Source organism: Stylophora pistillata, chromosome 3 (genome assembly GCF_964205215.1).
Source record: "Stylophora pistillata chromosome 3, jaStyPist1.2, whole genome shotgun sequence".
Taxonomy (NCBI): domain Eukaryota; kingdom Metazoa; phylum Cnidaria; class Anthozoa; order Scleractinia; family Pocilloporidae; genus Stylophora; species Stylophora pistillata.
In genome coordinates this window covers 7,454,507-7,475,000 of record NC_142521.1, presented here as the reverse complement: position 1 = coordinate 7,475,000, position 20,494 = coordinate 7,454,507, and the positions used below count along the sequence as shown (strand labels likewise).

General features: G+C 39.4%; 3 protein-coding genes across 3 annotated transcripts in view; 1 reads left to right on the top strand and 2 right to left on the bottom strand.

The window, feature by feature from the left end:
* The window catches only part of LOC148734354 (uncharacterized), a 25,814-nt gene extending 18,579 nt beyond the window's left edge, over positions 1–7,235 (bottom strand). The window contains exons 1-3 of the mRNA XM_088755077.1: positions 7,083–7,235; positions 5,610–5,648; positions 4,972–5,022 (exon numbers count right to left, since the gene is read on the bottom strand). Of these exons, the coding sequence (XP_088611203.1) occupies positions 4,972–5,022; positions 5,610–5,648; positions 7,083–7,191 (199 nt within the window). The 5' untranslated portion in view covers positions 7,192–7,235. The remainder of the gene's footprint in view (positions 1–4,971; positions 5,023–5,609; positions 5,649–7,082) is intronic.
* On the top strand, positions 574–2,407 carry LOC148734355 (uncharacterized). The gene has a single exon (XM_088755338.1). The coding sequence runs from the start codon at positions 687–689 to the stop codon at positions 1,392–1,394; it is 708 nt and encodes a 235-aa protein (XP_088611464.1). The 5' UTR covers positions 574–686; the 3' UTR covers positions 1,395–2,407.
* Positions 7,236–9,241: 2,006 nt separating the features above from the next.
* Positions 9,242–20,403, bottom strand: LOC148734353 (beta-1,3-galactosyltransferase 6-like). Its single transcript, XM_088755083.1, has 3 exons — positions 20,267–20,403; positions 12,220–12,606; positions 9,242–11,036 (listed from the first exon to the last, which is right to left on the bottom strand). The coding sequence occupies exons 2-3, from the start codon at positions 12,550–12,552 to the stop codon at positions 10,296–10,298; spliced, it is 1,074 nt and encodes a 357-aa protein (XP_088611209.1). The 5' UTR covers positions 12,553–12,606; positions 20,267–20,403; the 3' UTR covers positions 9,242–10,295.
* Between the last annotated feature and the right edge of the window lie 91 nt (positions 20,404–20,494).

Sequence of the window (20,494 nt, the reverse complement as noted above, 5' to 3'; positions counted from 1 at the left end):
GTAGGATTTTTTTGAAATTGCGTAATATTCATCGGCTTCAAAAGCAGGCTTCTTTGTACCGTAAGAAAGTTTGTTTGGCCAGCTGAAATGTGCCACCCAAAGAAAACAAAAAATTGCCCCCGCTACCAATATGCTTCGTTTTGGCGGAGTCGGTGCTGTAGTAGGACTAAATGGCAACTAGGAGGAATTGGTTTGAGCCTTGTCGACTGCAGAATTTTTCAGACTATTTTTCCACTTAACTAAAAATAACTTCTCATGGCAGTTCACCTGTGGGGTTGAGTTCTGCACCTGTTAGGGATAGAAAACTCCGGTAGTAAGCTAAATATGTGCCAAAACCTCCCATTAAGATTTCGAGATTTTTAAAACTTTAGACATCTTGAAAGCGAAAAACTTTTCATGTTTTACGTAACATTTTTTAGTCTTTGCAAGTTGAAATTGTATTGTCTGATTGTTTTTTCTTGATGATTATTACGACAAATTTAACAAGCATGCGCGAAAATCCCGGTCTGTCTGGTGTTCATTGTATATGTGGGCTTTCAATACAAATAAACTGTCGTCAATAATTAATTCAGTGTGAATTTGCGGGTTTCACATAGAGTGAAACGTTCATTCAATACTTACTCGCTCGAGAAACGCGGTAATTCATTACAGTTGAAGGTGAAAAAACATAAAACCCAAGGCAAGGAATGGACGAACCGTTTCACGAGGATTTTCTCAAGAAGGAGGAAGAGAAGGAAAGATGGGTTGAATATTGGGTCATTCTGAAAAACTGTGTTTTGTATTTTTACGATGATCGTACCGACCTGTGGCAAGAGTACTGCGACAAAATTGAAATCACAGCGAACGCACGATGTTCTGTCGTGAGGCGGAAGACATACAGCCATCGATTTAAGCTAGTTACCGAGGACGGAATATGGCTTCTGAAATGCCATACCAACTTGCAGAGACATCGCTGGATGCATGCGATCGACGAAGCAGTCAGGGAAATTTCCTCCGGCTTTGAATCAGCTAAACTTGCACTAGTGGAAGAATCATCGCGTGTTTGTTATTACGAGAAAGATTTATTTGGAAGGAGTTTCCGACGTGAAATGCGACAACTTGAAGCAGCGCGCGAAAGCAATAACAACAAAAACAACACACCAGGGGAACTCAATGTGAACTGCGATTCGAAGAAGGAAGCAGAGCGAGGCGAAAACAGAAGGTCAAGAAAGAGCTCTAGGTTGAAAAAGAGCTTTAAAAAAACTTTATCACTGCAGCAAGATCTTGGCAGCCCCATAGAAAATTTAGCTTTCTCTGACGACGAAGTCAGCGTTGATGGTTTTGCAAAGTTTCGAAATAACCTTTCGGTACCGGCGACAGGAGTGAAGTTAATTCGCGTGGTCAGTGCAAAGTGATCCGTGTCCTTATGATGGAACTAGTTGTTATACATCCGTGGCGCCAAATTTTCGCGCAAAAAAATCTAGCTTAAATATGGTTTGCTTGTTAACTGGTTTAAACTAAAAGAAATGTAGTCTAGCGCAGCAATTTTAAATCTAGTTTATTATTTTCTTTCATCTTCCGCTGTCAAATATAGTTTGCTAGTGGCTTCTCGCTTTAAATTTAATTTAAAATGTACATTTAAATGTGCGTCAAATTTGTCTTTCCAAGTAACATACATTTCCGACTTGTTTCCTACGATGGAGATTATCAATTGAAAAACTAAAGCAAGGCAGGACATTTACGTCATACATCAGTTTTCTTGCTGGCAAATTTCAAAAACGAAACAAAAAATCTTGTTTTTTCTCGCTGCATTTGCAAGCGTGTTTGACTAAGAATGATTACTTAAAGTAAAGCGATTTTTCGTACAGAAATTTAATTTGGAATTTAATAAATTCGCGCAAAGAAAAGGCGGCAGAAAAGATTACTTTGCTTTCAGAATATATAATCACAAGAAGGAGAAAATATAAAAACCTTTTTAGATGGCGTTTGGCCAAAGTAGTCATAAAGTTACGTTATTATGAAAGCAATACTCTCTAAATAGAGGTCGCAGTTAGTTCGGAATTAGTAAGATATAAGCTTCCGTCTGAGAGATAAGAAAGAGATATTAGTTAATTCTGTCTCGTATAATTGAGGCGTTTTCAATTTTTGAATTTTCAGCTTATCGAACGCATTCTTTGTTGACAAAAAATTGCCAGAGCTCTTGGGACAGAAGTGACGGCATGTCGGAGAAACAAACAGTTTATGATATTAACTAGACATGAAATGAGAGGACTGAAATTTGACTGAAAAAAAAACTGGTTCGTCAGTGTACTTTAATTTAAATTAAACAAGGTTTTTTAAAAGTTATATGAAATGTAAATAACAAGAATTGAAAGTTCTCAGTGAATGTTTTCACCAAGTGAAAGTAATAAAAAAGGGCTGGAAATAAGCTGGCTGATATTCCTGTTGGGTTTTGTAATCAGATAGATCAGAATTCTTGATTATAATTGTCTGACTGAAGAAAACAGTTTATTGCTTCTTGTTTGTGGTTTTGAATATCAAATGTCAATGTGATTTCAGACCTGTAGTATTCTCAAATCGTCCAAAAAAAAAGAGAACTTATTCAAGCGTTCGGAGTGGACAAACAGTTTGAAAGAATTTCTATATCACATTTAGAATTCATCTTCAAAAGACAAACGAATTTTTATATTCTCCCTGAATTAAGGGTGAATACATAAATTGGTGCAATTTGAATTTTGGCAAAACTACGCAGTCATGAGGTTAATTCTGATGACTTTTTACTCGTTAGTCTAAAACTGAGTAGGATGAGTTGATACCACAGTCGGGGTTAGCGCATTTTTCATTTGGTTTTAGACAAGACTTAACTTTTGCAGTTCTTTTCTTTCGTTATACAAATGATACCGACAAGTCAGGACAATCAAGGGATCTTACAAAATAATAAAAAATGACTGAAACACCCGCAAGTATACCAATATTTGATTCACCGGAACTCCCCTTGTTTCATGCGACAAAAAACAAAGATAAATACTGTCACCGTATAACAATTGTAACATTTATAATTTTATCAAGAAAAGCGATTTCGGCCATGGATGAAAAGGGTAATTGCTGAATTCGCTCCATTGCAACTTAGCCTCTTTGCTACCTTTGCGAGTTCGCCCTCCTAACTTTAAATGAGTCAGCCCCCACCTTGGCGATGTTGAAAAGATTTTCAGTAAAAAGGGAATGACATGAAATGAATACGAAAAATATCAGGGCGAAGACAATGCAAGTGAGTTGGACCCACAAAGATAACAGTGAAAACCCCATGAAGTAGGTAATCTAACTGCCCCCTTGCTGTGGGGTAGAACACAACTAATTGGCCACGAAGTCAACCTTCGCCTCCACAAAGGCCTAATGTTTTATCACTTACGGTTACATGCGGATTAGGAGGAAAACAATGCACGTTAATCTCGAAGTATTCTCTTCTCCAGCTTCTGTTGTTTTCACTTATCGCGAGTGTCTCCTGTCACTTGACCGGGAAAAAGAGACCTTTAAGACAAAGAATGATTCTGAAACGTTCCCACGAGAAGCTGTTTCTAAACTGTGAACAGTCGATTTATTCTTGCGCTAAATTTTTAAAATTGCCGTGAGCCGTAGCATTTAACCACATCACCGCAGGTAGGAATCATTTCAAATTGGAGCCAACATGAATTTCTTGGCATCAGGGCGGAAAAGATGTTTTTGCACTCCACATTTCACTTAAGTGTTGCAAAGATCGAAAAAAAGAATAGAGAACGGAAAAGCTGTGAACTTTATTACCATTCCTTCTCTGTTTTTCACCAGACGGAACCCTTTGTGGATAACATGGCTAAATTAATGAATTTGAAACGGTTAACGATGGCGTCAGAGAGAGGGATCTTCAAAAGGTAAGGTTCTTACTTTGTTATGGTCGAGAGCTGTCTAAGGTAAAAAAGCGGTAAATTGTACAAAAGTACATACATCAACCTCGACAAAAGGTTGGTCGTGTACATTAATAGTCCAGGTGAGGATAGTTCCGAAAAAGACTATCTTTAGTAGATCGATATAGTAGTGACTGGCGTTTCGACAACATGAGCGGAAGTCAACATCACAATCAGTCGTTGAGCGTTTGTCAGTCTACTTTTTAAGTAGCTATGAGTACAGTGATTGGTCAATTTTGTCGTGATGTTGTTATGAATAGGGTTCAAGCAGCTGCAGCGTAATTCGATCGGTCGTGATTTGATGATCAGTTTAATCCGTTGGTAAAGTTATCTCTAATGTGATCTCATATTAGTTGGCGTTTTCTAAACTACTCTGTATACTTGAAACTGATTCAGAAGATGTCAGATATGTTCCAAGAAGTTGGGAAAACAAAGTGCTTTAAACCAATCTCCGTGACAGCCTAGCGGAGCACTAGCAAAACAAACTCAAAACATTTCTTTGCCGTGTTTCTTACTGTGTTTTTATGTAATTAATCTATTTTTTTTTTAAATGAAAGATTTGACCTTGCAATAAAACCCATGTCATTATCAGGACGAAACATCCAAGTACCATTATGTACGTACACGGAAGACTGATCTAAAGGCTTAATTTTCTTAGAGTCGTAAGTCGAGATACTGTTTCGTTCGCGGTCTGATACGACGCAGTCATATTCATATGAATATTTGACCTTGTAACAGAAACCTCTCCAGGATCTTACCGGAACATACCATCATGTGCACAGACGACCTGAATTTTATTTTTATTCTGGATTTAGGATCGATATTCTGTTACTATCGTAGTCTGATACCAGGAATGTTATCATGTGATTATATTATAAACGAATATTTTGTTAGTGATGGAAATGATTTCATGAGGAGGAATGCGTTCGTAGCTTTTGAGTAATATTTGAATTAGAGTAGGCAGCCATAAAGCTGTTTTAAACACTTAAAAAGTGGAGTACAGTCACATATTTTTCTGGGTACATAGGAATAAGCCTAAATTGTGCAGCCATACCTTCATTAATTTGAGCTTCATTGCTATCTGGAGTAATTTGTCTCAAGTCACCTGGAAAAAAGGAAAATGCATCATGCGGTAGTTATAGTTTCCCCATAGACTTTTTTCTCTTTCTGTTCTCTAAATAACGTAACCATTCAACATAAAGTAATGCAAGTAACATTATTTCCTTTTACTAAAAAATTCGCATGCGCTATATTTTCCATTCAACATTTCCATACAAACCTCTTCACAGCAAGTACGACTCGCTAACTTTTTGCAGTTGCAGAAGATTTTTCAAACTTTCGATGCCTAGGCTCGATGTACAAGTATATCGTTATTACATAACGATTGGAATAAGAAAAATGATTGATTATCAACAAATGTCTGGAATATAGCCAAAAAAAGGTTGGCCTCGCTTTGTCTTAAATCTTTGTTTTAAATCGACTTTAGCGCATGGCGAGCAATATTCTTAGTTGCCTTACATATCTTTTAGTCTCAAAATAACACCATGGTCGTTATTCAAATTCTGTTGAATAAAAGTAATATTGTACAGATGTGCTCGTGTACTGAGCATGCGTGACCTTTGTTTCACCAAATTTAATAGCAAAGTTCATGGGATGCGCGACTTAACTTGCGTTACGTAACTGGATCCTCACCTTGAGTAACAGGTCCGTCGTCCTGACGGGGAGTGGGTACTAGGGAAAACAACAAAAACAACAAAAAAGGTTAAAAAAGTCTTGCATCCTGTTTTTGAAAAAATGTGCAAGATTGATTGCGACTTCCTTTTCCTTGTGTGTGGTCATCCAACTGTCAAAAAACATGGAGGTTAACTTAACTTAACTTAAGGAGGGAAGCGCAATAACCTATTACAGTTTTCTAATCTGCGACCCTCACACCCACCCACCCCACCCCAGGGGACGACATCCACCACACAGTAATCTCGTGTGTGGGAAATTAACGTCTCCTACCTCTAACCCTGCAGGAGACTGGGTCTACGGTTTATTTGTCCTTATCCGAGAAGGCTAGAATATCTATCCATTTCTTGATATTATAGATACTTGATAAAGGTAGCACATTCTCCTCAGTTATTTTAAGACCCGGCATGAGTGTTGGTCCGGTCGGGGCTTGAACCCTCGATCTCCCGCACAACAGTCTGGCGCTCTACCAATTGAGCTAACTAGGAGGCAGTCAAATGAAACGATGCCAAGGTTAGGCTGCTGAAAGCATTTTTTTTTTTTTTTTTAAAGGAACGCCCAAGTATTAAATGGCGAAGTGAAAGGCAAAACTGAATAACTTGTCGGGGTCTAGTGAAAGTAAAATAATTCCATCCCAAATCTCAATATGAAAAAGGATCCGTCAATTGTGCTCGAGATTTTCCCCTAATTTTCGATTATCTAACAATTGAACAAAAGAAGCAGTTTGTGGTTCCACGTCACGGTTTTGTGATTTGTTTGCTTCGACATGGTGTGATATTTCTGGTGATTTTCTCTATCATCCAATTATAGACTACAATAAGCAACTGGAAATCTCTTGGAATAAAGGAAATAAAATTAACGTTTTACGTAGGTTCGGGAAGAACTACTCAAATATAAGCTGTTTGGACAAATGCAGCGAAAAAAGTATGGTTTTTGCGCACTCTCGGTTTACATATGAGTCGGTTTTAGATTTTAAACCTCTTAGCTCTAAGCTTTGAAAAATCCTCGAATTGTGGTCTGTAATGGGATATATTGTTTCGCAGATGCCATTATTATGCAATCATTCGTTCCTATTCACAAGCGATTTAGATTGTTGTTGCGAGAAGTAATCGTTTCGTTCGAGGTAGCTAATTAGTTACTATGAGCAATGCAATTTACCCCCATCCTGAGTTTCTAGAAGTACCCCCAGGCCACGGGGGTTAGATTGTTTTGTTTTAATCTCTGCAACAAAGATACAGTGCAGCTCAGTGTAACGTAACAGAGGATGTTAAGCATGATAGATGAACATTGACGAACCGACGAAACTAATATACCATTTCGAACGGTAGAAACTCTCAAAATTGTCTTTTAGGTTTCCATTGCTTTGCTTTTGCAGCCTTCGTCAGAAATAAAATACAGACGGTTGTGTAGCAGACATAGAATTGACTCCCCTACCTGGTCGTATGAGCACATTTCCTCCTGCACTCGCGATCAAAACAGATAAAACACATAGGAGCCCTCCAAAAGTGAGGATTTGAACTTGAAAATTACCCCTGGGGTCCATTTCGAACAGCGATCGAAGTGAAATTATCCAGTGTTACATGAGATTTTATTCTAATCGCTGAGCCAAGCGGATATCCTGTTGGGCGACCTTTTCAGTTGAGAAAGGTCGTATTACTTCTATGTACGCACTTCGGTTAGCTGATCGAGGTACAGACCTTATATGTCTATGTAGAACGTCTGTAAATAATCCGAGAAAGACTTCCTTCAACTACCCACTGATTCAAGGACCACCTTCATTCACCAGATACTTAACGTGCACACAGGCAATGAGGGAGAGACTTGGCCCGTCGTTGACATTCATGTATCCAATAGGCGCCGCTATCTTCGTCTCCAACTAGTATATAAAATTGTAAATGATTATCACTGTCCCAGGCAACTTCAAGGGTATTTTGTATTGAGATCAGAACTTCGTCGTAAAGCCCTCAGAGATAGTAAGGAACTCCATCTCCTAAGATACAAAACAGCTATGGGCCAGTCAACATTTGAGTATGCCGCTGCAAAGGAATAGAATGACCTCCCCAAAGAACTGCGTGCTTGCGAAACGCTGAGAATTTTTAAATTGAAAACTTTTAAACTTCTATTAGAATCAGATAAGGCACAACACAAATGTAGTATATAAGGTTTTTTTTAGGGGGGGTGGGTGATTATCTATTTAATCTTAACTTATTGTAAATTGTATTTACGCACTTCCGTTAGCTGATCGAGGTACAGACCTTATATGTCTATATAGAACGTCTGTAAATAATCCGAGAAAGACTTCCTTCAACCACCCACTGATTCAAGGACTTCCTTCATTCACTAGATACATAACGTGCACGCAGTCAATGAGGGAGAGACTTGGCCCGTTAACATTATCCAGTTGGCGCCGCTATCTTCGTCTCCAACTAGTATATAAAATTGTAAATGATTATCACTGTCCCAGGCAACTTCAAGGGTATTTTGTATTGAGATCAGAACTTCGTCGTAAAGCCCTCAGAGATAGTAAGGAACTCCATCTCCTAAGATACAAAACAGCTATGGGCCAGTCAACATTTGAGTATGCCGCTGCAAAGGAATAGAATGACCTCCCCAAAGAACTGCGTGCTTGCGAAACGCTGAGAATTTTTAAATTGAAAACTTTTAAACTTCTATTAGAATCAGATAAGGCACAACACAAATGTAGTATATAAGCTATTTTTTAGGGGGGGGGGGTGATTTTCTATTTAATCTTAACTTATAGTAAATTGTATTTTTTTTATAGTATTTATATGCACTGATCACCGGTTTATACCAGCGTTTTTCTATGTTGATTTCGCTGATCGGTTTTTTTCAGTTTAAATAAAGCATTTATTATTATTATTATTATAATAGTCAACAGCAATTTATCTTATTTTAAATGCGCAGAGTATCCTCCTTTAAACACTCAATCTTAATCTAAATTAAACATATGACGAATTCGTGAACGCGTTGCAGTCGCTCTTAGAAGGATTGAATTGCACTTAGATGGGTTTACTTTTTGGCACAATGATGATGTCACGTCAGCTTGTCACAAAACGAGACTTAACAACATGTTACCAAACACGCTTATCCTTTAGGGTACAATTAGCTGTTTTCACGGAAAAATGTCGAAGGGAATAAAAAAAACTCTCATTTCCAAAACGACTCTCTTTCCTTTATGTTATCACTGTTATATCTCCCTGGGCCGGATTATTCAATGCTGGGTAAGATAACTTTGTGCAAAATCTGATTTCAGATCTGAAAGCCCCATGAGAAAATTCAGCAAAATTCTTTTGGTTTACAATTTGATGGCTGTATGCCCTAAAAAGGATAGAGAAAACTATCCGGAAAAGGCTTGTGAGCAAAGGAATAAAAAAAACCCTGATAAACATTTAACCCTGAATTAGCACTAAGCAGCCTTCCAACAACTGATTCCTCATGTTTGTATTTCTTTGCCACCATAACTAACTTGTTCCATTTGTCAAAGACAGTTGTTACCACAATTGGCAGTAACGACGAAATCTGATCGACCAATTTGCCGTTATCGATTAGAGTAAAGACAAAGCTGTTCATGGTCACGCACTAAAGGAATCACTTTATTTGACGTCGATTTTGTGGTAAAAAACGAATCGAAAGTGGTCTGTACTCTTATCGACAGCGATGCTGGTCATCACAGCGGTCAAAATGTTCTGAACTTACCCGGCTGCGCCTCGTGAGTCTACAACATCTTAAACATTTTCATGACGAATGTAGTTGTCGGTAGTACATAAGACTGTTCTGGATCGGCGTTTTACAACAAATAATTAATACAAGGAAAGGACACAAATCTTCTTAGTAAAAAAATTTAATGTGAATCATAATGTTTCTTATCTAATTTATAATTAGTTTCCACATACTTATTTTTTCCTGTGATCGATAATAAACAATTAATTAACTTAACTCACGCATCCTTTTTTTGTGTTCTAAGTTACAGTGTAATGTTTTCTTTTGTGGTTGTAATGTACTTTTTTTAATAAATCTTTTCTGTTTGATCGAATAAATAAACTATTACACAAAGAAAAGAAAACAACGTCAAAATCGAGAATAATCGAGGTGTCAGAAACTTCGCGTTCCTTTAGTGCGGGGTCCAAGAAGCACAGCGGTCAAACGTCCAGCATGCGCAAATGAAACAATTCTGCCCGGCCGCGCGACAATTTCCCGCGCAAAATATCAAAGGAAAACATAAGAAACAACCGCTGTCTCAAAAAAATTAGCGGAGGAAAATTGAAACGTTCGCAGGAATCTGTAAAAGGAAACAAAAGTACCCGAAAAGGTAAACTAAAGACTTTTTGAACACAAAGCTTATTCAAGTACGGGTATCCTGTTGATTTAACATTCTGTTTTTAGCTTTACCAAAAAAGTTATACACTTTTAAAACACCATGACTTACTGGTTTGTATTTTTTTTTTGTATTTTTTATTTTTGCAACTTGTGTGAGACAACTTGGTTCCGATAGCTTGGACTGAGCACGCCACCTGAGCATTACAACGTTCGCACAAGTGCAGACGTTTGACTGGTGTGTTTTTCTTGGGTCAAACTTATCTGTCTGTGACTACAGTACAGATGAAGTATCTCCGACCCTTTTTTCTTTTAATTGACCCTACCCTCTTCTCCAATCCACAATCGGTGATGTTTCACCCATATTGCGTTCTCAACACAAGGCTTTGGTTCATATCGATAACCTTTGCCAAGCTTCTTATAGTCGAACGTGTCGTATCCACAGTACAGGGAGAAGTTAGAGATGGGGGGCACCGTTTTTGTACCGTCCTCGCTTGTCTTGGAAAGTCGTAACATGCGCGACGCAAACGCTCGATGAACTCCCATGTACGTTACACAAACGTTCCTCGCCTGCCAATCAAACTCGCCCACGTGATTCAGACGAACGTCGTGGAAAAATAACCGACTTGATATGTTGTTGAGCCACATGGCGATCTGCTGGTCAGCGTGCGGATGACACAACATGGTACGCGCGTCTTGGTTCAAGAATTTGTCAATAATGTCGCGTGAAAACATCATCCATGATTCGTCAACCCACGTCATGTTTACTTCACAGTGAAAATGTCCCCAGCAGAGATTCTGGTTAGGGCGCCAAGGTAACTCATTCAAAAGCTTCTTAAGACATAGAAAGTAGTCATCGTCCGTGCGAAGAAAATATTGAAAGTCGTAACTAGCAGCAGCCCATTTGGCGTGGTACAAGAAGCGGAGTCCAAACTCTATCCCGCCCAGAAGTGGTTGGAACTCAATGTCGCCATATCGGTAGGTTTCGTTTAGGAGGATTTTCTGGATCCTCTTGTTGACGACTTGTCCGTCTGTGAAAAAGTGGCAAGCTGCCTGCAGGGATGGGCATAAGATTAGCAGTTACAATCTTTAGTAGTGTATGACCAAGAGAAAAAAATGGGACATGGAAGGAGGCGTCAGGTCCAGGCCTTCGTATGTGTCAATTTCACTTAAGTTATTTAGAGACTGTTTCCACACTCTCCAACGGAAGTATGTTATGTGACATCTCCGCATCAACTTAATTTAAAACTGAAAGGCTTTGTGAGGATGCTTGATAGTTTGTGGACTCACAACTAACCAGGGGTACAACTTGATCTCAGTTGGCTCGAGAGGGAATCTAATAAACTGACTAATCATAAGGCTGTGGCGCTTACCAATAAGCAAAGATTGGCGAAACATGTTCCCCGACGAATTATATTTACCAACAATTTGTTTTTTCATCGCTAATGAAAGTCAGGAAACGTAACCATTAGCAGAGACAGACAATTTATTCTCGGAGGTTTAAACATTGTGCTTTTGAGTGTCACCCCTAAACAAATGTTATTATGAAGAAAATTATACTCAAAATGAATATTTGAGTATTTGAGCATTTAAGGATTTGTACAAAGTACTGGAGCAGAAACAATAGGACATAGGTCCCCTAAGAGGTTTAAGCTCCAACAAACCCACCCATCCCACCCCAGGGGAGGACATCCATGCTACATTTACTAATTAAAGATGAAATCTTTTAACCTTTTGACCCCTAAAGGTGACTAGCATCTAATTTCTCCTTACAACATCACTCTTGGGTCACAGATTAAGGTTATGAGAATAAAAGAAATGATCACCAACTTAAGAAGCTCTTGATTTTTAGACAAATTCTCCTTGTCAGCACCATAGGAAATGTATAGAGAACAGTAGGGAGAATATGCATACTGATGTTAAGGTGAAAAGGGTTAAGAGCCCCTCAATTTCCTCCCCTACTATTCCCACCACCACCAATAGGTAAAAAAAAAAAACTTGCTGAGAAGATTCAGAACGGAACACTATTCTGGATCAAATTCCCAACGGGCCAGTGAGAAAAGCAGGCTCACTGTTTTATAAATTTATCTCCTGTTGAACTGTAACATCAAGGGAATTTTCAAGAAGTTTTGTCATTATGCCGCCGGCATTATTCTCGGAAGTCTGACTATAGCATCACGCCCAAAATTATGCCGGTATAATTTACCTGATCCTAACCATGAACAACAGAACTAACCTCTTTTACACTGCAGTATTTCCACCAAGTCTGCCGTATGGCGTCTCTTCGTTCCCAGCGCGCAGGCGCTGACGACACAATTATCACAAGGAGAACACTAGGCTTGTCTTCCCCAAGGTCTTGGATATGACTTATAGGAAGTCCGACAGTGACGTCAGGAAGTGGCCAGACAATTTCACCTTGAATCTCTCTGACATTGATGCGGAAGGGAAGGAGATCTGGTTGATCCTGCATGACAGGTTTTTCTGGAGGAATCAGGTTTATGAACAGTAAGAGCACTCCTGCTAGAAGGACAACAAGTTGGAAGAGTCTGTATCTTCGAGGAATGAACATAACAGCAGTGAGGTCCTGTGAGGGGTGTAGTTCAGTGTCACCGTCTCAGCATTGCTGAAAGAAAGTGGCTTTTTAAGGATGTAATACAGGTAGAATCCGTTCACCATTCGGTTACCTATGCTTTTCTTTCTTTGTATTTAGGTGTTTTTATTGTTTCTTAACCCTTTCACTCACAAGATCCCTATAGTAATTCTCCTTACTGTCTGCGATACAATTCTTATCAGGTTACGTCAGAGAATCTGTTGTTGGATCAGTCTTACTGATATTTTTCTTTACTCTCTTCCCTTACCTGCTTAGTATTGTATTGATATTGTAAGGAGAAATTCTGTCTTGGTCACTTACCGGAGTTGAAGGGGTTGAAAAATCATTACACGAATGAATATTTTACAATATTTGCACAAACATGACGGAATACTTGGTACTACATAGTTACACGTAGCTACACAGGATAATTACACTACTACAAGCAATACATTGATTATAATAATAACCAAATAATTTAAAAAAACTGAAGTAACACTATGGTTTCTATGGTTTCCAGAAACAGTGTCATATGGAAAATAAATAACTGCGATCCTGCAGTTTAAAAGTGTTTCATTTTTTTACAATGTTTAAGGACTGGTCAGTATTTATATCCCTGGGAGAAGGGCAGGAACTGGTGGTTAATTAGCAGTCAGTTTTCAATATCCCTCTCTTTAAACTCTGTAGGCGACAATCGACTGCTCCCTTCGTCATCTTATTTAATTTTTACCGCTAACCTTACTAAATAAAATGGATTAGAAAGTTTGGGTTTTTACAGAAATATTTTGCCTTCTTGACCAAAAGAAAACATAAGCATGCTACGCATGCAAGAGTTATTTTTTGGATGGGTGAGATGAAAATGAACACTCAGTAACTGATGATTTGTACCACAGCTTAAAATATCTCTATAAAAAGTTTCTTATCCACTGCAAGAAATAAGATCTATAACTGTCCATTAGGTATGTATACGAAATGGTGGCCATATTCTGCTTGAAGAATTTCTTGATCATTTAAGTTTGCGGCTGTTGGATCGCATTCACATCTGGTTTGGCATTCTTTTTTTTCTATATAGTAACTTATGCTTGCCGCAGTAATGCAGTGTTATTACTCAATGAGGGAGGGTGTTGGGATTTTCGTTTTTGCGGTTTCGGCTATTTTTCAAATCGGTTTTTCGGTTTTTTTAGTTTTAGTGTTCAATGCAGTTTGCGGATTTTTCGATTTTCGGCGTCTGGTTTTCGATTTGCGTCCAAAATGCTAACGGGTTTTCGGATTTGGTATATACGATGTGGTCTTCCCTATTTGGGTTCCGGTTTCTCTTCAATCTGAGTGGCAGTCAGGGGCGGATCTAGGGGGAGGGTGCAGGGGGTGCTCACCCCCCCTTCCTGAGATGACCTGCGGCTTTCTAGTACAAGTGGTATTCTATTGTATCGTTTGATATGTATTCTCAACAGTTCATATTATGTTATTGTCCAGGCAAAAGCCTCCTTCGTATTCGCTATTACAATTTGTTTACGTCCGGTCACCAGTCAGTTACGCCATTCTTTAGTGGTGCACACCCTCCTCAAAAAAATCCCAGATTCACCCCTGGCAATTATGCTCCTCCATTAATCTCGAATAGCCGCCAGACCTCTGTATGCTCCACTTGTCCCATTGTCCCAACTGTATCGGATCAACTAAAGTTTTGATAATTGGGATTTGAAAATTGATCAGTTTTGACGGTTTTGCTTGTGGTTTTCGGTTTTGATCAATTTTTTTTTTTGCGGTTTCGCGGTTTTGGATGACTTTTTCTACGGTTTTGCAGTCATTAATAGACCCCAACGCCCCCCTCCTCAACGTGTTTGTTCCGTTTTGAAATATGTCATTGCGCTCTGCGGGTCATTGTTTGTTTAATTACCTGTAGCCAATAATCACCAAAGCGGAAGGGTATGATACCGGGTATCTCCGTTGTGTTAGTTTGTTGTGTATGGGGTTGGAAACAGAGAAAATAAACTACTACTCAATGGCCGTCAAAACAAACTGTTTTTTATCGTTTGTGACGACCACTCGAAATACCGATCTGATCTGTTGACGCAGTTGAACAAAATGTCAGAGTAAAAATACAAATTTTGCAAATTTGCCTGGCTCTGTACATCAAATTCGTTCTTGAATTCACTTTTTCTTTGAATAATATGTCGAAACTGGAAGCAGTTTGATTATGTTTCTGCTTTTTTGTTATGTCTAAATTTACGTCAAAGCGTTTGGTTCTGGACCGGGCTTCTGATAAACGATCCACGACTTACCTGTCTTTCGAATAAACGTAAACTGCTCGTGGAATCCGGATTTTAACCCACATCACCGATTCTGCCCCGGGTTAGACAGGTTTAGTCAAACTTAACCTACGTGAACCTGTTTCTTGCAAATGCTTTCATTTGAATTGAGATCCACTCGATCAGTCCATCAGTTTAGAAAGTGCGCGCCAGTGACCGGTTGGCCGGTACCTCTAACAACAGGTTGTACCGTTACGCTTATTAAGTCTTTTTAAAGGAGACAAGAGAACTTAACAATTAAGATAATTTTCAATTTGTTATCTGACGTGAGAGTGGCTTTGCTAGTATCCATTCGTTCGGCATCTTTGGAAGATTGTATTCAGTCAATTTGAACCGTATTCAGATGTTTGATACCCAGTTTGTGTTGACTCGTATCCGACCTGCTGGTCGATTCGTACCCGTCCAAACATTCAGTGGCTATAAAAACCCAGGAAGTACTCTGAAATCATACTTGTGATTTAAACTCACGCTTATGATTTCAGATCGAATGGCACTTCACCCAAGTTCAGTTACCATTCATATTCACATCTGTACAAACTTTTTTTTTTATTAAATCTAAACTCTTTTTTCATGGTTAACGTGCGTATATCGAGTTCTGGATGCACGCGGGAAGTTTGGAGAGCACGAAAAATGCGTAAGAGTAGCTCGAGGCGCAGCCTCGAGCTACTCTAGCTTTTTGAGGGCTCTCCAGACTTCCCACGTGCATCCATAACTTGATATACGAACAGCTCAAAGCATGAACAAATCTTTTACAAGACAGCGACAGAAAGGATCTGCGCGAAGAAGCTTTTTTATTTTGATAGAGTGCAAAATTCTCACAACGCACAAAAAAGTAAACAAACGTCCCTATTGGCTGACAAAAAAAATGCCACATTTTATACTTTGGTTTGAGCGAGCGCATTTAAATCCAGATAACCAGGCGGTGTGCGCACTCTGATTGCGTTGCATCATGGTCGTAGAACAAAAATTGAGTCATTTGCATCTTGAAGCGTTAGAGTGAACATCTTTGGTGGCAGCGAGATGCGACGTGAATATACGTGGATCATAATGGGGATTCACCGTCTGTTGCTATTCCTTCGAAATTCAAAACGTTTGACGGGCCTGTGCGACTCCTGTCAATTCTCCGTGACAAATTCGTTCTTAGGAGGCAACTGACGTTATTTAGAAAGATTCGAAACTGCAAACTGCCTAAGAATCTCGACACAAATGGCAACAGTTACACCCACAACCGATGGGGGAATGAATCACATGAAAGTCAGTAATTATATTCCTAGACGCGAGTTATTCAACTGTGAATTGACTCTTGACATGCAAAGGAATATTAGAGAGACAGAGACCTTGTAATGCACGAACTTTTTCCACCGAGCGTAAATAGGAGAAGCCCCACGCCTCCTAAGAATGAACGACTTTGTCACGCTCCACGTTTATTGAACGTACAGAGTTTCAAAATACCCTTCGAGAATAGAGGAAACCTATGTGAGGGTTTGAGAAACGTATTTTTGGAGTTATTACTTCAGGAGAGAAGTATACTCTGAAACAAAGAAAATAGCGCGCGCACAGAAGAAAATAGTGCCTTTTGTAACACAATCTCATCCGGCTTTGCCAAACCTCAAGAACATAGAAATGGAGAATTATGACACCTCAAAACTGGCCCTTATCATCACATCGCAAAGGAAAGTCATCAAAAGGTATCCTAATAAGAGCTAAACTTTGAGAATAGAAGATTTAAAAGCGCTAGCGAATGGCAGGAGACACACAGGCCAATCAACACCTTTCAACAGTCGACTGCCTTTTTTTTTCCGGCTTTCCGGCGTGTCGCCTCACGCCTTCATTCAATGATCAAGATAGAAGATTTACCCCACGACACTCGCCATTATTTAATTTTCCTTCCCTTCGGAAAGTAGATTTACAACACGATCGATAAATGCCCTTGCAGTTGTAACACTATGTAACGCAACACACTAAAACACAGCAATGGGCCTTTTCGCTCCACAAAAGGGTCTCAAACACTATCACTTAAAAGGCATAATACATTGGTACCGTTGGAGTGCGTTTGAGCCCGTTTGATCAGAGCTGTTGAACGAGGATCAAAGTGACCATACAAATCTTTGAAAGGCTTCAAACTACGACGTACAACGAATTTGATCTGCTCGAAATCCGGTCTCAAATTACATGCTAAAATACAGTGCTTTCGTTTGTCCTTGAGAACGATATAATACGTGACAAATACGCACGAAAAATACTTCTACACGTTCAGAATATATCAAATTATATTTACCTATAGTGAAAGGAAAAAGAAATGGCCTAACGTTTACGGAATATTCAGTCAAACTCTACCCATTTCTACCGCTTTTACCGCCATATTGAAAATAACGCTACCATAATGCAATGCAATCGGAGTGCGCACACCGCCTGATTGATAACTGTGAATGAAAAGCTCAAAATTAACTGATAAATGGAGAAAATCAAAGCTAAATGAAGTCAAGTGTCACTATAAAATGTTTTAAAAGTAAAAAAATGGACAAATTTGAGAAACGCGCAACTTGCGAGTTTTTTTCGGCTTTCTTTCTGCTGCTTGTTGGATCAGGACCTAAAAGGTCAATGCCGATAGAAAAATTGGGCAGTTCTTCGCTGGTTTCTCCCATATTTCAAAGAGAAGGAAAACAGGCCGGCAAGTCTGCAGCCAGGTAAAAAAAAAAAAAACTCACATCATCTTATTTGCGCACCGACGTGCGTAAAGAAAGATTTTGTCACAGCGGCCCAAGTGGACTTATGTGGGGCAAGCATGCGCGCTATGTTATAAATAACAATTACCTTCAGACTCAACCAATTTATTACACAAAGGTATGTAGTCTTTTAATCTTTTTCATATTATGATATTTTTTATGGCCTTTAGTATCCATAGTCATCAATTTTTTCTCCCCAGGCCTACTTAAAACGTCAAAATTTTCATGATCTGCCGAACCTAATAGCCCCAGTTAATTACATGAAGAGATCGACGTTTGAATCAATTAAGTACAACAGATGTTATCTGGGTCGACCTGAGAATTTAAGTTGGACATGGCCAGTCGGTCAGTTCGAGTACATAGCTAGTCCGATTCAAACGTCGAACTATTCATGTACCAAACCTAAAGCATGAATTATTAGGATACATTTTTTGATTCCACAACCATCTTTGGTCGCTTGAAGCATGCACATCAAATTGGAGAAAATGGTGGGTTTGCGGAAAAGGTAGACAGTCGTTTCCGACGAGGTCATGTGTTATTCGTACTTTGTCACGACAAAATATTCCTGTAGAAAATGTGGTCACTCTGTTTGTAACCGTCGCTCGGTGTTTAAAGAAGAACGCTAAACTCGGTATATCGTTCCGAGGCAGAAAACTGATAGAGGTTTGTTATCAGATGCAAGCGGGAGAAAATCCTTTAAACATACGATTATTGCCTAACGGTGAAAATTATCATCGAGTGACTGTGAGTCGGAACGTGAAAAAGACTTGGATCGCAAGAACAATTTTCAAACAATTTTCAAAGCTGTATAATACTGTGTACAATTTTGTACAATACTGTGTACTGTTTTCAACAATTTTCAAAGCTGTGTAATACTGTGTACAGCCGCCCTCTTCCAGTCCAGTCATTCCAGTCCGCCTCCCGGTCAGTTCAATTGGTTAGAGCGCCGGATTGTGTTGTGCGGGAGGTCGAGGGTTCGAGCCCCGGCCAGACCAATACTCATGGTCTTAAAATAACTGAGGATTTGTTACCTTTCTATAATATCAAGAAATGGATAGATATTTTAGTCTTTTCGGATAAGGACGAATAAACCGTAGGCCCCGTCTCCTGCAGGGTTAGGGGTAAGAGACGTTAATCTCCTACGCACGAGATTACTGTGTGGTGGATGTCCTCCCCTGGGGTGGGGTGTGTGGGTTTACTGGGCCCGCAGTAATTGGCGTAAGCTGTTGCGGTGTCCCTGCCTGTCGGCGAAGCTAATAAACTAAACTAAACTAAACCACTTGACTGATGAGAGCTTTGAAATATAATATTAAACCCACACATACACGCACAAAGTGCGATTATGAACCTATTGCACTGGTCAGCGGATTCACTTTAAAAGTTAAAAGGAAATGATGGAAGGAGCGAGTTAGGGGTCACATTTAAAGTCCTATTGAAACTTAGCAAATGGCGTCTTTTTCTAAGTAATAAAGTTATGGCCATGCAGAGAATATTTAAATGGAGCACAAAGAAGTCTCAAGTGATGGGAAAAATGTTGGGTGATGTGTGACAATTGAGGCTAGCAATGCATCATGGGAGAGTTTCTTTCACACCGCTTCCTAACCATGTGATTTGACCTTATTTGATCAGTGAAGAATTTGCGTGAAACTCGACGGGTTACAATTCACAGGAAATCCTGATCGGACGAGAAGTTAGAGTTTTATAAAGAAAATTTATGACATGAGTTTGGATCCTAAGATAATCAAAATGCGCGCAAAATGAATTTTACAATTCCAAATTTGGGCATCGCGTGTGTTTCATTGGAGCAACTTAAGAATACAGGACCGAAGAGGTCGCATGCTCTGAAGAACGCGTCATAACACAAAGCATGTATTGCGATTCAATGAAATGAAAATACGAAGCCATGTATTCTACAGTTTTACCAAAGATAGTTTTCGTAATAAAAACTGAATTAACGTTTACACAGTAAGTTTGACTCTGATAACGCCCACGGTCGAGCGTTAAAAAAGGACGCCACTTAAGCAAAACTTATTTCACGCAGATTGCATCGTACAATTAATGTCTGCTTGCAAGGGTAGAACTGAGTAGCTTTAGATTACCAATTTTTTCTGAGACGAAGTTTAGAGAAACCATTCGAGAATCGAGGGAAACAAAACTGTTTCCCTCGCGAGCAGACAATAAGCGCTTTGCTGTATATCTTAGGGCCGAACATAATAAACAAGCAAACATAAGCGTTTGCCAAACGCATCACGGTCGATACTGTGAGCACTACAACATCAGGGACCTTAAGCAGTCAGGGCACCAACACCCGGTGTTGCCTCGGCGTTGCCTCGGCGAGGAAGATATCGATTGCAAAAATAAACCTATATCTCTCGCCAGAATTTTGCGAATGGCTGAATATATTAACCATTTCTTACGACGCCACACCTCGGCTTGCGCACTGCATTTTTGAGAAGCGTTGAATCTTGATTGGAAACTTTCTGTTCTCAGACCACGCAAATTTCGGTGGTCTCAGGTGTTTGTTTTGTAAAGGACAGCTAAGAAGTTTACAGAGTTTAAAACGCACGAACAAGCTATCATTCTGCTCACAGACATTTTGTTTGCGACGTCTTCGTTGCCGTCGTGGTTTGATTTAAGTCCATGTAAATACTACAGACATACCTTTGAAAACCTATTTTTAGAGTCCTGCTACCTCACCATTCGATGTCATCTTTCAGTAATGTGGAAAGCGCTGTTTTTCAGCCTCAACCCACTCCAAGGTGTTTTCAAGTAAAAGTGGAAAGCTAGCGACGAGTGTCTAGAATCTCTGAGAAATGCTGAGAAGAGAGCTTTAAAGGTATTATGCAAATATCACACTACTAGCCCTGAGCAACGTTCTGATCACGTGCA